This window comes from Grus americana, chromosome 30, assembly GCF_028858705.1.
Source record: "Grus americana isolate bGruAme1 chromosome 30, bGruAme1.mat, whole genome shotgun sequence".
Taxonomy (NCBI): domain Eukaryota; kingdom Metazoa; phylum Chordata; class Aves; order Gruiformes; family Gruidae; genus Grus; species Grus americana.
Window position 1 is genome coordinate 586,958 of NC_072881.1, and position 18,659 is coordinate 605,616.

The window sequence follows — 18,659 nt, forward strand, 5'->3', positions numbered from 1 at the left end:
GCAAGCGGCCGATCCCATTGGTTGCCCGCCGCGTTTCCAATATGGCCGCCCGCCCCAGACAGGCTCCTCTCCCTTCCGAGGGCCTTTCTCTTTTTTTTGTCTGCCGACAAAAAAAATCCACCGAGGGCACCGCCCCTTTAAGGGCGTCCTCCGTCCCTGCGCTGCCATTGGCTGGGTGGGTGAGGCCCCGCCCCCTTCTGGGGGAAGGCCCCGCCCCTTAAAGGGCAATTCCTGTCGCCAGACGGAAAACGCCTGCCCCTTTAAAAGTCCGGAAGCGCCTTGTGCTGTGGGGAGCCACTTCCTGTGACGTCACTAGCTGGCCAGGGCGTGGTCTGCAGCAGCCAATCGATGCGTTGACTCCTCCCTCTCGGTTTCCTGCCGTCCCATCGTGCACCGGGGGGGCGGGGCCGTGTGGGGGAGGGGCTGGCACCTCCCTCCGGCTGTGGGAGAGGGGCGTCAGCGGTGGCCCAGCATGCACCGCGGCGACGCTCTAGGCAACGCGCACTCTATGGCCGCCGGGAAGGGGGCGCGGGGGCCATTCTAGACGCGTCTCTATGGTAACGACCATAGAGAAGGACACAAGTGCGGTGCAGAGCGGCTCCCTCGGACCGGCACTCTATGGTCTTCCGGAGGACTTCAAACCATGGAGCCAAGCGGTGTGGAGGTACAGAGCGGCCCCCCCCCCCCCCCCCGTGGGGCAGGCTAGCCCTGTCTCTATGGTTTGGAGGACTCCGGAAGTCCTCCAGCAAGCAGCGGGCACACCATAGAGAGGACGGCAGCGCGGCTAGAGCGGCACCACCCCCTCTATACGCCAGGAGGACCAACACCCCCCCCCCCGCGGGGAGGCATGGTCTGTGTTATGAATATTAATGAGATGCAAATATCCCAACTCCCCAGGACCCTCACCCGATTGGCTTTGCTGGCCCTCCGGGGGGGGGGGCGGGGCGGAGCCTGATTCTAGTGGGTGGGACTTGGTGAAGGGGCGTGGCCTAATGAGTGGGGGTGTGGCCTGAGAGAAAGGGGCGTGGTCTGTTAGAAAGGGGGCGTGGCCTGGCTATTATTAAAGGGGGCGTGGTTTACCTCCGGGCTGGGCCGTGGTTATTTGGGCACCTGCCCCGGCCGGGCCTTCTCCAGCTTCTTCCTCCGCTCGGCCGGGATCTCGTCCAGGCTGATGCCGTGGTTGCTGGCCCTGGGGGCACCCAGGTGTCGGGGGGGGGGCACCCAGGTGTTGGGGGGGGCACCCAGGCGTCCCCCACCCCGTGGGGCATCCGGGGGTCCCTGCCCCCCACCCTGCTCCATGGGATACCCCCATCCCTTTGGGAACACCCTCCCCCTTCCCCTCAGATCTTCACACGCCCCAGGGGACCCCAACACCCCCCCCCCAGGGGACCCAGGTGTTTGTCACCCCCATCCCCTGTCCCATCCGTCCATCCCCCCCCCCTAAAAAAAAAGGGACCCGGGCATCCGTCTCACCCGGGCAGCAGGTCTGGGGGGGTGGGGATGGGTTTGGTGAAGCCCTCGCGTCCCACCAGCCAGTACGTGTCCTCCACGCCCTTCCCCTGGGGGGGGGGCAGAGCCACTGTCAGCCCCGCGCGGGGCAACGGGGTGGGCTATAGGGGCTACAGGGGGCTATAACGGGGCTACGAGGGGCTACGAGTGCTAGAAGGGGCTACAAGCGGGCAAGAAGGGGCCGATAAAGGGGCAAGAAGGGCTACAAGGAGGCAATCAAGGGGGCAATAAGGGCTATAAGGGGCAATAAGAGGGCAGTAAGGGGCAATAAGTGTAATAAGGGGGCAGGAAGGGGGCTATAAGGGCAATAAGGGGCAACAAGGGCTATAAGGAGCCAATAAAGGGGCAACGAGGGGTCTATAAGGGGCAATAAGGGGGCAATAAGGGCTACAAGGGGGCAATAAGGGGGTAATAAGTGCAATAAGGGGGCAATAAGGGGGTAATAAGTGCAATAAGGGGGCTATAAGGGCAATAAAGAGCAACAAGGGCTATAAGGAACCAATAAAGGGGCAATAAGAGCTACAAGGAGGCAATAAAGGGGGCAACAAGGGCTGTAAGGGGGCAAGAAGGGGCAATAAATGCTATGAGGGGGCAAGAAGGGGCAATAAATGCTATGAGGGGGCAAGAAGGGGGCTGTAAGGGCAATAAGGGGCAACAAGAGCTATAAGGGGGCAATAAAGGGGCAATAAGGGCGATAAGGGCTTTAAGGGGGCAATAAAGGCTTCGAGGGGGCAATAAGGGCTGTAAGGGGGCAATAACGGGGCAATAAGGGGCACTGGGGGGTGCTGGGGGGCACTGGGAGCACTGGGGGGGCACCTTGAGCTCGGTCTTGCCCCGGATGTCCAGCTTGAATCCCTCCTGCAGTGCCCGCAGGATGGCCACCGTGCGGGCGTTGACGTGGATCCGGTACGCTGCAGGGACACGCCCGTCACCGGGGTCCCCCCGTGGTCCCCAACACCCCACGTCCCCTCCTCATCCTCCCACGTCCGTCCCCCCCACACGCACCCCGTGTCCCCCACGTCACCCCCTGCCGCTCTGTGCGTGTCCGTGTCCCCCACCTTGGGAAGGGGACGCGTGGCGGGGCGTGCGGCGAGACCCGTGTTGGGGGACGCACGCATGGGGGGGGGAACACACGCGGGGACACAGACGTGTGTGGGGACATCGGTGACACACGCACACACGTGGGGACATCAGGGGGACAGACTCACGCAGGCCGGTGGACTCCATGCGTGACGCCGTGTTGACGGTGTCCCCGAAGAGGCAGTAGCGCGGCATGGTGAGCCCCACGACGCCGGCCACGCAGGGTCCTGTGGAGGGGTGGGGCCTCAGGGGGGGCGTGGTCACACGGGGTGTGGTCACGAGGGGGCGGGGCCTCAGGTCGGGGTCATGGGGGGGGGTGCAGCCAAGGGTCACGGTCAATGGGTCATGACCACGTTGAGTGTTGGCCAAAAGGTGATGAGTTTGGGTGTGGCCAAGAAGGGGCGTGGCCATGGTGGGAGGTGGGCGTGGTCATTAAGGGTGTGTCTAAGGGGCGTGGCCGGGGGTGCTCCCCCCCCCTCCAGGGTCACGGCCAAGGGGTCATGGTCATGTTGAGTGTTGGCCAAGACGCGATACGGCTTGACGGGTCATGGACCGGAAGGGGTGTGTCCAGATGGGCATGGCCAAATCGGACCAATCCAGGGCAGGGGGCGTGGCCTTACCGGAGTGGAGGCCGATGCGGATGCGGACGGGCACCTCGGGCATGTGGCGCATCTTGAAGGTGCCGACGGAGCTGAGGATGTCCAGCGACATGTTGGCGATCTCGCCGGCGTGGCGGTTCCCATTGCGCTTGGGCAGCCCCGAGGCCACCATGTAGGCGTCCCCAATGGTCTCCACCTGTGGGGGTGGGACACGGGGGACACGTCACGGGGCCGGGAGGGGGGGGGTTGCCACGGTCACCAGGGACACACCCATCACACCCCCCAACACCGAGCGTGGCCACATCCCTGGTTTGTGGGAGAGGAGGTGGAGGTGGCCATCACAAGGCCACGTGCCTTGGAGGCCACCGGCGCCACGTCACCTTGGCAACGTCACCTGAGGACCTTGGGGGCACGTCACCGTGTCTGTTTGGTGGCCGTGTCCCCTGTCTGCAGACTGAGGTGGCCAAAGCACAGGCGTGTCCCAGGGGACCGTGGCCACCAGAGCCACAGTCACCTCGCGGACGTCCCTAAGGACCTTGGGTACCCATCGCCACCTTCATTCGGTGGCCATGTCCCCTCTCTGCAGATGGAGGTGGCCAAAGCACAACCACGGGGTGGCCCCGTCACCTCGGAGATGTCACCGAGGACCACGGGGACCCCCGAAGACATTCATTTGGTGGCCACGTTCCATGTTGGGAGCTGTGACCCAGTGGACCATGACCACCCTGGGGTGGCCCTGTCACCTTGTAGACGTCATGTGAGCCGATGATGGCGTCAAAGAGGGTGTAAAGGTCGTTGAGGAGGTCGACCACCTCGATGGGCTCGCTCATGGCTGAGATGGTGGTGAAGCCCACGATGTCGCTGAAGTAGAGCGTCACCTCCTCAAAGTACTCGGGCTCCACGGGGGTGCCCATCTTCAGGGCCTCGGCCACTGACCTGCCGTGACACGGTGGGGGGGACACGGGGACTGAGTGGGGACCGCTGTGTCCCCACCACCAAGGCAGTTGGGGTCTCCAGGATCCCCAGATCTTCCCCTCAACCCAACAGAGACCCACGTGTCCCATGTGGTTCTTCAGCCACCAGCTTCTGGTGGCCCTGGGGACCACAGGGACCACGGGGACAGGGTGGGGAGACCTTGACATCCCCATCACGGGACGGGGGTCTGTGGGGACATCGTCAACCCCAACCTGTTCCCCATGGCCAAGTCAACCCCCTCCAGCCCTACACATCCCAGTGGGGTCAATGGGTCACGGCCAACCCCAGCCTGTCCCTGGTGGCCACCTCAACCCCCTCCAGCCCCACAGATCTGGGTGGGGTCAATGGGTCACGGCCAACCCCAACCTGTCCCTGGTGGCTACCTCAACCCTCTCCAGCCCCACAGATCTGAGTGAGATCCTTGGGTCATGGCAAACCCAACCTGTCCCCAGTGACCCCCCCTGCAGCCCCACAGATCTGGGTGGGATCAATGGGTCATGGCCAACCCCAACCTGTCCCCAGTGACCCCCTCCAGCCCCACAGAACCCAGACGAGGTCTGTGTGACCACCCCAAACCCCCAACCATGGCTACCCCCTCCATCCCCAGAGACCCGGACGGGATCTACTGGATGATGTCCACCTCCTCCATCTGCCCCCCAGATCCACACCCCCCCCCCCGACCCACGGCGACCCACGGGGGCAGCATCTGGGTGAGGAGCTTGTCCGTCTTCTGCTTCTCGATCTCCAGCTCCTCGGTGCGCTCCCGGATGAGGTCCTCCAGGTTGCTGGAGTACTGCTCCAGCATGCGCAGCATGGAGTCGATGATGTTGGTCTTCCGGCCCTTGTTGATGCTCTTGAACTGCCAGGAAACCCCGCCCCCCACTTATGGGTCAGCCCCATATGGCCCCATGGTCTCTATATCCCCATAGTTATGGGTCAGACCTATAGGAGCCCATACTGGGCCCACCCCATACTGGGCCCACCCCAAACCCCAGGTCCTACACCCCAGGACCCGTATCACCCCACACCAGTCCCATATCCCCCCATACTGGTCCCACCCCATAGCCCAGGTCCCACCTGACCCCACACTCAAGGACCCACATCACCCTATACTGGTCCCATCCCATCTCATACTGGTCCCACCCTACCCCATACTGGTCCCATACCACTCTGTACCAGTCCCACCACATACTGGTCCCATATCCCCCCATACCAGTCCCATATCCCCCCATACTGGTCCCATATACCCCCTGTACTGGTCCCACCCCATACCAGCCCCATATCCCCCCATAGAGGTCCTGTCCCATACTGGTCCCGCCCCATACTGGTCCCATGCCATACTGGTCCCATATCCCCCCCATACCAGTCCTGCCCCATACCAGTCCCGCCCCATACTGGTCCCATATCCCCCCCATACCGGTCCCACCCCATACCAGCCCCACATCCCCCCATACAGGTCCTGTCCCATACTGGTCCCACCCCAGACTGGTCCCACATCCCCCCATACTGGTCCCATATCCCCCCATACTGGTGCCACCCCATACTGGTGCCATATCCCCCCATACCAGTCCCGCCCCATACCAGTCCTGCCCCATACTGGTCCCACATCCCCCCATACTGGTCCCATATCCCCCCATACCAGTCCTGCCCCATACTGGTCCCATATCCCCCCATACCAGTCCCATCCCATACTGGTCCCATATCTCCCCATACTGGTCCTGCCCCATACTGGTCCCATATCCCCCCATACTGGTCCCATATCCCCCCATACTGGTCCCACCCCATACTGGTCCCACATCCCCCCATACCAGTCCCACCCCATACCAGTCCCACCCCAGACTGGTCCCATATCTCCCCATACTGGTCCCGCCCCATACTGGTCCCGCCCCAGACTGGTCCCACCCCAGACTGGTCCCACCTGGTCGAAGATCTGGTCGATGGTGGGCCGCCGCTCGGGCTGCTCGCTCCAGCACTGCTTCATCAGGTGGATGCACTCCAGCGGCGCCTGGTCGGCCGAGACGGCCGGGCGACACAGCGGGGGTGGTCGCCGAACCTTCTCGATGATCTCTGGGGACACCCGCGTCACCGGGGAGGGGGGTGTCAAGGGAGGGGGCTGGAGGGGGTGTGTGTGTGTGTGTGTCAGTTGGGGAGGGGTCAAGGGGTGTCTGGGGGGTCCTAGAGGTCCTTGGGGTGATCCTGAAGATGCTGGGGTGAGGGGGGCCTGGAGATGCTTGAGGGGTCCTGGAGATACTTGGGGGGGTCCTGGAGACACCTGGGGGGGGTCCTGGAGATACTTGGGGGGTCCTGGAGATGCCTAGGGGGGGTCCTAGAGGTGCTTGCGGGGATCATGAAGATACTTGAGGGGGTCCTGGAGACACCTGGGGAATCCTGGAGAAACTTGGGGGGTCTTGGAGATTCTTGAGGGCCCCGGAGATGCTTAGAGGGTCCTGGAGATACCTGGGGGTCCCAGAGATTCTTGGGGGGGGTCCTAGAGGTACTTGGGGGGTCCTGGAGATACTTGGGGGGGTCCTGGAGACACCTGGGGGGGGGTCCTGGAGATACTTGGGGGGCCTTGGAGATGCTTGGGGGGGGGGTTCTAGAGGTGCTTGCGGGGATCATGAAGATACTTGAGGGGGTCCTGGAGATACCTGGGGGGTTCTGGAGAAACTTGGGGGGGGTCTTGGAGATTCCTGAGGGGCCCTGGAGATGCTTAGGGGGTCCTGGAGATACCTGGGGGTCCCAGAGATTCTTGGGAGGGTGTCCTAGAGGTACTTGGGGGGTCCTGGAGATACTTGGGGTGGTCGTGGAGACACCTGGGGGGTCCTGGAGATACTTGGGGGGCCTTGGAGATGCCTAGGGGGGGTTCTAGAGGTGCTTGCGGGGATCATGAAGATACTTGAGGGGATCCTGGAGACACCTGGGGGGTTCTGGAGAAACTTGGGGGGGGTCTTGGAGATTCCTGAGGGGCCCTGGAGATGCTTAGGGGGTCCTGGAGATACCTGGGGGTCCCAGAGATTCTTGGGAGGGTGTCCTAGAGGTACTTGGGGGGTCCTGGAGATACTTGGGGTGGTCCTGGAGACACCTGGGGGGTCCTGGAGATACTTGGGGGGGGTCTTGGAGATTCCTGAGGGGCCCTGGAGATGCTTAGGGGGTCCTGGAGATACCTGGGGGTCCCAGAGATTCTTGGGGGGGTCCTAGAGGTACTTGAGGGGTCCTGGAGATACTTGGGGTGGTCGTGGAGACACCTGGGGGGTCCTGGAGATACTTGGGGGGCCTTGGAGATGCTTGGGGGGGGTTCTAGAGGTGCTTGCGGGGATCATGAAGATACTTGTGGGGGTCCTGGAGACACCTGGGGGGTTCTGGAGAAACTTGGGGGGTCTTGGAGATTCTTGAGGGGCCCCAGAGATGCTTAGAGGGTCCTGGAGATACCTGGGGGTCCCAGAAATTCTTGGGGGGGGGTCCTAGAGGTACTTGGGGGGTCCTGGAGATACTTGGGGGGGGGTCCTGGAGACACCTGGGGGGTCCTGGAGATACTTGGGGGGGTCTTGGAGATTCTTGAGAGGCCCTGGAGATGCTTAGGGGGTCCTGGAGATACCTGGGGGTCCCAGAGATTCTTGGGGGGGGGTCCTAGAGGTACTTGGGGGGTCCTGGAGATACTTGGGGTGGTCGTGGAGACACCTGGGGGGTCCTGGAGATACTTGGGGGGGTCCTGGAGATACTTGGGGGCGGGTCCTGGAGACACCTGGGGGGTCCTGGAGATCCTTAGGGGGTCTTGGAGATACCTGGGGGTCCTGGAGATTCTGGGGGGGGGGTGTCCTAGAGGTGCTTGGGGGGGTCCTGAAGATACTTGAGGGGGTCTTGGAGATGCTTGGGGGGGTCCTGGGGGGGGCTATAGGGGGGCGGAGGCCTTCTGGTGTTACTGGTGATACTGGGAGGGGTTACCAGTGGGGCATTGGGAAGCAGTCCCAGCATGCTGTGGGGTCACTGGGAGGTGACTGGAGGTAACTGGAGGTGACTGGGAGGTGACTGGGGGGTGACTGGAGGTGACTAGGAGGTAACTGGGGGGTGGCTGGGAGGTAACTGGAGATAACTGGGGGGTGACTGGAGGTGACTGGGAGGTGACTGGGAGGTGACTGGGAGGTGACTGGGTGGTGACTGGGAGGTGACTGGAGGTGACTGGGAGGTAACTGGGAGGTGACTGGGAGGTGACTGGGAGGTGACTGGAGGTGACTGGGAGGTGACTGGGAGGTGACTGGGAGGTGACTGGGTGGTAACTGGAGATAACTTGGAGGTAACTGGGCGGTAACTGGGAGTTAACTGGTGGTGACTGGGAGGTGACTGGGAGGTGACTGGAGATAACTGGGAGGTGACTGGAGGTGACTGGGCGGTAACTGGGAGGTAACTGGGAGGTGACTGGGCGGTGACTGGGCGGTGACTGGGTGGTGACTGGGAGGTGACTGGGCGGTAACTGGGCGGTAACTGGAGATGACTGGGAGGTAACTGGGCGGTAACTGGAGATAACTGGGAGGTGACTGGGCGGTGACTGGGAGATAACTGGGAGGTGACTGGGAGGTGACTGGAGGTGACTGGGAGGTGACTGGGAGGTGACTGGAGGTGACTGGGCGGTAACTGGAGATAACTTGGAGGTAACTGGGCGGTAACTGGGAGTTAACTGGTGGTGACTGGGAGGTGACTGGGAGGTGACTGGAGATAACTGGGAGGTGACTGGAGGTGACTGGGCGGTAACTGGGAGGTAACTGGGAGGTGACTGGGAGGTGACTGGGAGGTGACTGGAGGTGACTGGGCGGTAACTGGAGATAACTTGGAGGTAACTGGGCGGTAACTGGGAGTTAACTGGTGGTGACTGGGAGGTGACTGGGAGGTGACTGGAGATAACTGGGAGGTGACTGGAGGTGACTGGGCGGTAACTGGGAGGTAACTGGGAGGTGACTGGGCGGTGACTGGGCGGTGACTGGGCAGTAACTGGAGGTGACTGGGAGGTAACTGGGCGGTAACTGGAGATAACTGGGAGGTGACTGGGCGGTGACTGGGCGGTAACTGGAGGTAACTGGGCGGTAACTGGGAGATAACTGGGAGGTAACTGGGAGATAACTGGGCAGTGACTGGGCGGTAACTGGGCGGTGACTGGAGGTAACTGGGCGGTAACTGGAGGTAACTGGAGGTAACTGGGCGGTGACTGGGCGGTGACTGGGAGATAACTGGGAGGTAACTGGGCGGTAACTGGTGTAACTGGAGGTACCTTCGGGCGGCAGCCCCAGCATGCAGTAGGGGCCGCTGCGGCAGATCACCTCCTGCATGATGATGCCGATGCCGTAGACGTCCCCGCGGAAGGAGCCGCGTCGTTCCAGCGCCGCGTCGCGCAGCAGCTCCGGCGCCGTCCACAGCCGCTCTGGGGGAGGCGGGGCCGAGCTAGGACACGCCCCCTTCCACCGCAGGCCACGCCCCCTCACGGCTAAGCCACGCCCCCCAGTGGTGCCGCTTAATGTCAATCAGGACCGGGCAGGCCACGCCCACCGCGAGGCCACGCCCCCTTTGAGAAGGCCACGCCCACTACGGGAGACCCCGCCCTCCCTATCGTCAAGCTCCGCCCACAGACAACGAGGCTCCACCCCCCAGCCCGGAGGCCCCGCCCCCATTCCCCTGCCCATTGCAAACCCCGCCCCCTGCTCTAGGGCCCCGCCCACAGCCCAGAGGCCCCGCCCCAATCCACAGGCTCCACCCCCCTTGCCCTCCCATTGACCCATACCTGGCTCCGCCCACAACCTGACACCACGCCCCCTTCCCCAGGCCATGCCCCCTTCCCCAGGCCACGCCCCCGGCTCCACCCTCCCCAGGCCACACCCCCATCCCGAGGCCCCACCCCCGCCCAGGCCCCGCCCCACCCCACCCCCTCCCAGGCCACGCCCCCTTCTCTAGGCCCCACCCCCTCCCCAGGCCCCGCCCCCCCGGCCCCGCCCTCACCCTGTGGCTGGGGGGTGGGGGCGGGGATGCGCTGGGCCTCCAGCAGCTCGTTGTAGCCGTGGTCGGTGACCTTCAGCACGAAGCGACCGTCCACCACGCAGTTCCGGGACTTGAGGCGCCCGTGGACCACGTCGCGGTGATGCAGGTACCGCACGCCCTGCGCGACACCCGGCCGGCGGCGTCAACGGCGACGGAGGCGGCGGCGGCAACGACGTGACGCGGCGGAGAGGGGATGGGCCGGCGTGGCCGACGAGGCGGTCGGCGGGACGGGGGTTGTGGCGGCGGGGTTGACGTCGTGGTCACCACCACTGTGGTTGCCGCTGTGGCTACTGCCATGGCCACCACCACCATGGCCACCACCACCATGGCCACCATCACCATGGCCACCATCACAGCGGCCACAACTATGGCCACCACCGTGGCTACTGCCATGGCCACCACCACCATGGCCACCAGTGTGGCTACTGGTGAGGGCATCACCACCATGGGCACCACCGTGGCTACTGCCATGGCCATCACCATGATGGCCGCTGCCACCATGGCCATCACTATGTCTACAGCCATGGTAACCACCACCATGGTCATCACCATGGCCATCACCATGGCTACTGCCATGGGCCACCACCACCACCATGGCCACCACAGTGGCCACCACCATGGCCATAACCTTGGCTACTGCTATGGCCGCCACCATGACAGCCACCATGAGAGCCACCACAGTGGCCACCACCACCACGGCCACCACCACCACAACGGCTACTGCTATAGTCACTGCCACCACAGCCATCACAGTGCATCACTAGCACCACCACAGACACAGGAACCACCATGGCCACCACAGCCATTGCCATGGTCACCACCAGCACCACCACAGCCACCGAGCTTCTTGCCATGGCCCCCACCGTGTCCCATCACCCCCCGGCTTGGCCGTCACCTTGATGAGGTCGATGAGGAGGGAGGACTTGAACATCCAGTCGAGCTTCATGTCCTCGTTGCGCAGCAGGTCCTCCAGGCTGCCGCGGGAGCAGTGCTCTGAGACGATGGCGAAGATGCCACAGTCATGGAAGAAGCCCAGGAAGAGGTTGACGTTCTCGTGGCGCAGGTCACGCAGCTGTCCCGGGTCAGAGGACACGTGGGATGGGGCCGGGAATTGTCCCTGGGGCCTGGTGTCGTCCCCTTATGGCCTGGCCTTGTCCCAGTATGGTCCAGAATTGTCCCCCCATGGCCTGACATTGTCCCACCATGGCCTGGGGTTGGCCTCCATGGCCTCCTATGGTCCTGCATTGTCTCCCATGACTCAGTGGTGTCCCCGTGACCCAGCGACGTCCCTATGACTCAGTGGTGTTCCCATGACCCAACCTTGTCCTGCGTGACCCAATGATGTCCCTCATGACCCAGTGTTGTCCCCATGAGCCAGTCATGTCCCCATGACCAGTGGTGTCCTCCATGACTCAGTGTTGTCCCCATGACCCAAAGTTGCCCCTCATGATCCAGTGATGTCCCCATGATGTAGTGGTGTCCCCATGAGCCAACGTCCCCCATGACCCAGTGATGTCCCCCATGACCCAACGTTGTCCCCATGACCCAGCAATGTCCCTCATGACCCAGCAATGTCCCCCATGACCCAAAGCTGTCCCCATGACCCAAAGTTGTCCCTCATGATCCAACGGTGTCCCCATGATCCAATGGTGTCCCCATGATCCAACGTTGTCCCCCATGACCCAATGTTGTCCCCCATGACCCAGTGATGCCCCCATGACCCAGTGATGTCCCCCATGACCCAACATTGTCTCCATGACCCAACATTGTCCCTCATGACCCAACATTGTCCCCCATGACCCAACATTGTCCCCCATGACCCCCTCACCTTGCAGAAGGCCAGCTTGGTGGCCGGTTTCACCTCACTGTGTTGGTCTCCAGGGAACTTCTTCAGCCAGACCCAGTCACCCTGAGGAGGCGGGGGGGAACAGAGCAGGTGAGGTGTGAAGACCCCCAGGACCACAGGTCCCACGCAGAGACACGGGTGTGGGGGGGGACACTCCTCATCCTCCTCCCCCAACGTCCCCAACCCACCACACAACCCTACTAGAAGCTGCTGGAGAATCCCCACCCATCCACCCCTGGTCCCTCTTTTTGCCCTCGATTAAGGTCACGCTGGAGGAGGGTGGTGGGTGAGGGATGGGGTGGAGCAGGAGGACCATTTTTGGGTGAAACGGTGGGTTTTCCGCTTTCAACTTACCTGCACGGAGGCGACAAGGCCCTGCTGGTTAAACAAAAGGACGAGGAGGGGGAGGTGACCGTTGCCCTTCGGGTTTTCGGCGCCCTGTGGGAAAGGGCGGGAGGCGGCTGTCAATCATGGCCCCAGAGCTGTCAATCATCCAGCTGGGACGTGGGATGGGGGGCACCCAGGGGGTGGAGGTGACCTCCCCCACCACTAGCAGTGGAGGGGGGGAACGGGGGTGGGTGGCCCTGCAGAGGTGGCCCTGCCTTGTCGCCCCCGGAGGTGGCAGTTGGGGTGGTGGGTTGGGGTGACGGGGAGGGGGATGACGGGTGGGGATGCAGAAGAGGGGGGAGCGGGGACGAGGGGACGTCTCACCTCAGCGATGGCCACGTTGGTGGTGTCGGGGGCCGCGGTCACGCTTCTGATGCTCTTGGTGTCCCCCCCGCTGCGGCCGGCCAAGCTGGTACGGCTGCCGTCCACCTGCGACGTGGTGATAGGTCAGGATGCGGCCCGTGGGGACACGTCACCCGTGGAGACATGGTGCCCAAGGGGGCACGTCGCCCGTGGAGACCCACCAGCCCATGGATCTTCTTCCAGGGTAGAGCCTGGCCCTGGGGGACACCTCAGGCCATGGGGACGCGTCACCCATGGGGACACATCAGCCTACAGGTCACCTCCCAAGGTCACAGGGACCACCTTAGGCCACAGGGACACTGGAGACATGTCACCCATGGGGACACATCAGCCATGGGGACGTAACAGTCCATAGGTCTCCTCCCCAAGGCCAGCTTGGCCATAGGGAAAACATCAGGACCCATCAACCACGGGGACGTGTCACCCATGGGATCCCTCTAGCCCACGGTTCTCCTCCCGAGGACAAAGCTTGAGGCCACAGGGGCTCCTTTCCAGCCACCTCTGGGGCCATCGAGCCCCTGAGCCAACGTGGCCACCACAGAAGTCCCCCCGCTGCCAGGGCCCCCCCATCCCTCACCCGCTTGCTGCTCTGGGTGTTGATGAAGGTCAGGTCCTCCATGGTGAGGATGATCTTATTGGGTCCCTTCATCAGCTGGGCCTGCTGGATGCGGCGCCTGCAGGGAGGGGACACGGAAGCTGCTGGGGTACCGTCCCCCCTCCAGGGACCCTCTACCACCCCAGGGTCCCCTCCTGAACCCCAAAGCACCCCATAAGGTGGTGGCACCCACCTGATGAAGCAGGCGATGGCAGCCCCAAGCGCAATGAGGGCGGAGATGAGGACAAACATGAGGAGCACGAAGGTGGCGTCCACCCCTGCGCCGGAGAGAAGAAGGGGGTGAAGGGGTGGCGTGGCCCAGAGGAGCCACCCACGGTGGTGCGTGGTCACCCAGGAATCCAAGGCAACCCGAGGCCACCTCTGACTGCTTATGGTCATGGCTGCACACCATGGTCACCCGTGGCCACCTATGGCCACCTACGGTCAGCCATGGCCACCTACGACTGCTTATGGTCACGGATGGACTCATACCAGGGCCACCCCTGGCCACCTCTGACTGCTTATGGTCATGGATGTCCACCATGGTCACCCATGGCCATCTATGATTGCTTATGGTCATGGATTCACGCTGTGGTCACCCCAGATGGATGATGGATGCATGGGTGGACGGATGGGTGGATGGATGGATGGATGGACAGACCAATTGATGGATGGAAGGATGGATGGAAGGATGGAGGGACAGATGGATGGACGGATGGAAGGACGGATGGATGGACGGATGGATGGACGGATGGATGGACGGATGGATGAATGTGTGGATGGATGGAGGGACGGACAGAGGGACTGACAGACACCCACGAGGCCGGCTGGCTGGTTGGACAGCTCACACACGGGACCACCTGGTCATACACCAGGTGGCCGGACAGACGGACAGAGGTGGGGAAGGACCATGGCGCTGCTCGCTCACCCCCGTGGCAGATGGACCCCGACTCAAACCAGCAGCCAGCGTCAGTGCCGGGGCTGGAGCTGTGGGGCCAGTGGACACCGTGGCCACGGTAGCTCAACCCCCGCGTGCCCGGTTCCAGCCCGTAGACCGGCCACAGCTGGTTGCCTTTGCCGTCCGTGTCCAGCACCACGTAGGGGACGTTGACGTCCCCGTCCTCGGTGACGGAGAAGGGTTGGCAGAAGCCCTCCAGGCGGAAGTCGCGGGCGTGCTCGGCCACGCTGGTGCCCATCACCCAGCGGCCGGTTTGTCGTGTGGCCTCCACCGCCTTGGCCAAGAAGTGGATGGAGTTGTAGATGGTGGCGAAGAGGGGGTGGACCTGTGGGGTGAGAGGACGTGTCGGCGGGTGTCAAGGTACCGCCAGCAGCTCCAGGAGGCCATGGTGACACCCGCAACACAATGCCGTTGGCCGTGGCTGTCTCCACCCAAGCCATAGTCATCTCTACCCAACGCTGTTGGCCACGGTCATCTCTGCTCGGCTACCTGCATCCAACTCCCATTGGCTACAGTCATCTCCGCCCAACTCCCGTTGGCTACCATCACATCTGCCCCACTCCCGTTGGCCATGACCACCTCCATCCAACACCTGCAAGCCACAATCACCTCCACCCAAGTCTCATTGCTCATGTCCTCCACCAACTGGCCCACCTCACGTCCTACCCATAACCCAAATCACTCCCATCCCCATGCCACGGAGGTGCCCCCAACCTCACGGAGGTGTCCCTCACCCCACAGAGGTGTCCCTCACCCCATGGAGGCGTCTCTCACCCCACGGAAGCGTCCATCACCACATGGAGGCGTCTCACCTCACAGAGGTGCCCCCAACCTCACAGAGGTGTCCCTCACCCCATGGAGGTGTCCCTCACCCCATGGAGGTGCCCCCAACCTCACGGAGGTGTCCCCAACTCCATGGAGGTGCCCCCAGCCCCACCTGGGTGGGGTCGATGTGCGTAGGGATCTCATAGGTCTCCTTGGCCTGGCGCAGGGCCTCGTGGAAGGTGACGTTGGGCGAGTCAACAGTGATGGTGAGGACAGCGTCGTAGGCCAGGCGCAGCTTGGTGTTGTTGGCCAGGACGGGGTAGGGCACGCGGTGGTAGGGCAGGGGGAAGGTGAGGGCGTCGTAGGGGACAAAGACGTAGGTGCCATCAGTCATGCGCATGTCCTCAGCCTTCTCCAGGAGCACCCGTTGCTCCTCGCCGCCCAGCAGCACCGAGTGCATGCACATCACCACCACTGCGGGGGACAGGGGCAGGTGAGTCACCGTGGGGACACCCCAGCCGCCTCCACCACCCCGTGCCTGCTGGAGCTCCCCAGCCAGCCTTCAGCTGGCATGTGGACCTCCTCCATCCAGGTCCACCTGCTCCATCTGTCATCCTGCCGCCTCCATCCTTCTACCTCTTCCATCCACTTCCATCCATCCACGCCCACCATCTCCATCTATCCATCCTCTCCCATCTCCATCCATCTATCCATCCACGCCCACCATCTTCATCCATCCATCCATCCATCCTCTCCCATCTCCATCCATCTATCCATGCCTACCATCTTCATCCATCCATCCATCCACACCCACCATCTTCATCCATCCATCCATCCTCTCCCATCTCCATCCATCCACGCCCTCCTCCTCCATCTCCATTCGGTCATTCACACTCTCTCCTCACCCATGCACACCCACCTTCTCCACCTCCATCCATCCATACCCACCATCTCCATCCATCCTTCCCCTTCCATCTGCATCCATCCATCCATCCATTTGTCCATCCACGCCCACCTCCTCCATCTCCATCTATCCATCTACACCCACTATCACTGTCCATCCTTCCCCTTCCACCTCCATCCATCCATTCCTTCATCCATCCATCCATCTATCTATCTGTCCACATAGCTTTATCTTCATCCACCCATCCATCCACCCAACCCTTCAATCAACCATCTACATAGGCTTATCTCCCTCCCTCCATCCTTCCTCTCCCATCTCCATCCATCCATCCATGCCCACCATCTCCGTCTATCCATCCATCCTCTCCCATCTCCATCCATCTATCCATCCATCCCCACCATCTCCATCCTCTCCCATCTCCATCTATCCATACATCCTTTCCCATCTCTATCCATCCTTCCTTCCTCCATCCATCCATCCCCACCATCTCCATCCCTCCATCCTCTCCCCTCTTCATCCATCCATACCCATCATCTCCATCCATCCATCTTTTCCCGTCTCCATCCATCCTTTCCCATCTCCATCCATCCTTCCTCCATCCATCCCCACCATCTCCATCCTCTCCCATTTCCATGCCTCCATCCTTTCCCATGTCCATCCATCCATGTCCACCATCTCCATTCCTCCATCTTCTCCCATCTCCATCCATCCATCCCCACCATCTCCATCCTCTCCCATCTCCATCCATCCATCCATCCCCACCATCTCCATCCTCTCCCATCTCCATCCATTCATCCATCCATCCATCCTTTCCCATCTCCACCATCTCCATTCCTCCACCCTCTCCCATGTCCACCCACCCACCCCCCCGTTACCTCTGACGCCATCAGCCCTCTGCACCCTCCTCAGAGCCTCGCGGGCCTCGTCCTCCTGGGTCCCGGCAGCAGCGACGACGGTGACGGGCAGCCCCAGAGCCCGGAGGTCCTGGGCCAAGCCCTGCCCCACCTCGCGCCAGAGGTCCTGTGGGGCGGAGATCACGGCCACGTGGGCCCAGCGGAAGAAGCGGAGGACGGCGTGAAGCACCCTGGCGGGCTCCGGCATGGGGGTAACCAAGGTGTCCAACCCTTCCACATCACCCAAGCAAGACCAGGAGACCAAGGGCTTGTTCCAGGCAGCCGCCAAGAGCCCGGCGGCCCCACAGGTGGCCGGGTTGAGGGGTCCCACCAGCCCGGTGGCATAACGTTCAACGTTGAGTAGCCCAGTCACGGCCTGGGGGGTCCGGCACGCCTCGGCCAACACCACCGCGTCCCACCAGTAGCCTTGGTTGAGGGTTGGGTCGCGGTTGAGACGGGCCACAGCCAAACGGGAGGCCACCTCGGGCAAAGCCCGGGCCAGGAGGGGGTCGCAGGTCCAAGGACCCATCACCCCCACCTTGAAGGTGGCCCCTCGGGTCGGGGGCGGGTGGAGGAGGAGGAGGAGGAGGAGCAGGAGGAGGTGGGGAGGCCACCGGGGATGGTGGGAGAGGCGGAGGAGGAAGCTGGTGGAGATGGCACCGTGGCAGGAGGGGACGGTTTGGGAGGTGCCACCACCGTGGGAGATGCCACTGCGAGAGTTGCCATCGTGGGAGACGCTGCTGGTTTGGGTGCCACCACGGCTGTGGAACGTGCCACCACCATCGGAGATGCCACCACCATGGGAGATGCCATCATGGCAGATGCCACTGCGAGAGTTGCCATCGTGGGAGATGCCGCTTGTTTGGGTGATGCCATGGCGGTGAGAGATGTCACCACCATGGGAGATGCCACCAAGGTGGGAGCTGCCACTGCAGGAGGTGCCACCGCTGAAGATGCCACCGTGAGAGTTGCCATCGTGGGTGATGCCGCTGGTTTGGGTGACACCACGGCTGTGGGAGATGTCACCACTGTGGAAAATGTCACTATTCTGGGAGATGCCACCACCAGGGGACATGCTGCTGGTGTGGGAGATGCCACCAGCCTGGGAGGTGGCATTAAGGGAGGTGCCACCACCAGAGGAGACGATGCCACGACTGTGGGAGATGCCACAATGATGGAAGATGTCGTCACGGGAGATGCCACCACCGTGGGAGACGCTGTCATGGGAGATGCCACCACCGTGGGAGATGCCACCACCGTGGGAGACGCTGTTGTGGAAGATGCCAGCACCATAGGAAACATCACTCTTCTGGGAGATGCCATCACCGTGGGACCTGCTGCCAGTGTGGGAGATGCCACCAGGCTGGGAAACGCCACCACCATGGGAGATACTGTCGTGAGAGATGCCACCATCGTAGGAGATGTCATCGCTGTGGGAGACGCCACCGTGAAAGATGCCACCGCTGTGAGAGATGACGTCACGGGGGATGCCACCAGTCGGGGTGATGTCACCATGGGAGGCGTCACGGCAGGAGATGCCAAAGCCACCGCAGAAAACGTCACGGTGGGAGGTGCCATCATGGCCAAAGCCATCGTGGGAGGAGGTGCCACCGCAGGTCATGTCCCCATGGGCACCGCGGGGCCGCATGGTCCGGGGTGGGACGGGGACCTTGGGGACGAGCCGGGGGGGTCCTCAGGCCCTGGGGGGCCGCGGCGGGTGGCGGCGGGGGGGTCTGGCGGGGTCCGGCGATGCCACCATGGTGG

The 18,659-nt window shown here is 62.8% G+C and overlaps 1 protein-coding gene across 1 annotated transcript; it reads right to left on the bottom strand.

Annotated features, from left to right (window-relative positions):
* Nucleotides 1-36: 36 nt before the first annotated feature.
* Nucleotides 37-18,543, bottom strand: LOC129197892 (retinal guanylyl cyclase 1-like). The gene is made up of 20 exons (XM_054806695.1): nt 16,878-18,543; nt 15,271-15,572; nt 14,304-14,658; nt 13,569-13,653; nt 13,358-13,454; nt 12,742-12,846; nt 12,385-12,468; nt 12,013-12,093; nt 11,080-11,256; nt 10,146-10,302; nt 9,424-9,573; nt 6,082-6,230; nt 4,859-5,022; nt 3,932-4,124; nt 3,210-3,384; nt 2,718-2,816; nt 2,326-2,420; nt 1,474-1,559; nt 1,081-1,189; nt 37-440 (listed from the first exon to the last, which is right to left on the bottom strand). The coding sequence occupies exons 1-19, from the start codon at nt 18,541-18,543 to the stop codon at nt 1,099-1,101; spliced, it is 4,311 nt and encodes a 1,436-aa protein (XP_054662670.1). The 3' UTR covers nt 37-440; nt 1,081-1,098.
* Nucleotides 18,544-18,659: the final 116 nt, after the last annotated feature.

Coding starts and splice junctions, on each gene's coding strand:
- LOC129197892 (XM_054806695.1), bottom strand. CDS start 18,543: ATGCGGCCCCGCGGTGCCCATGGGGACATGACCTGCGGTGGCACCTCC. Junction 12,094..12,384: donor GCCTTGTCGCCTCCGTGCAG/GTAAGTTGAAAG, acceptor CCGCCTCCTCAG/GGTGACTGGGTCTGGCTGAA. Junction 10,303..11,079: donor TCCTCATCGACCTCATCAAG/GTGACGGCCAAG, acceptor GGTGTCGCGCAG/GGCGTGCGGTACCTGCATCA.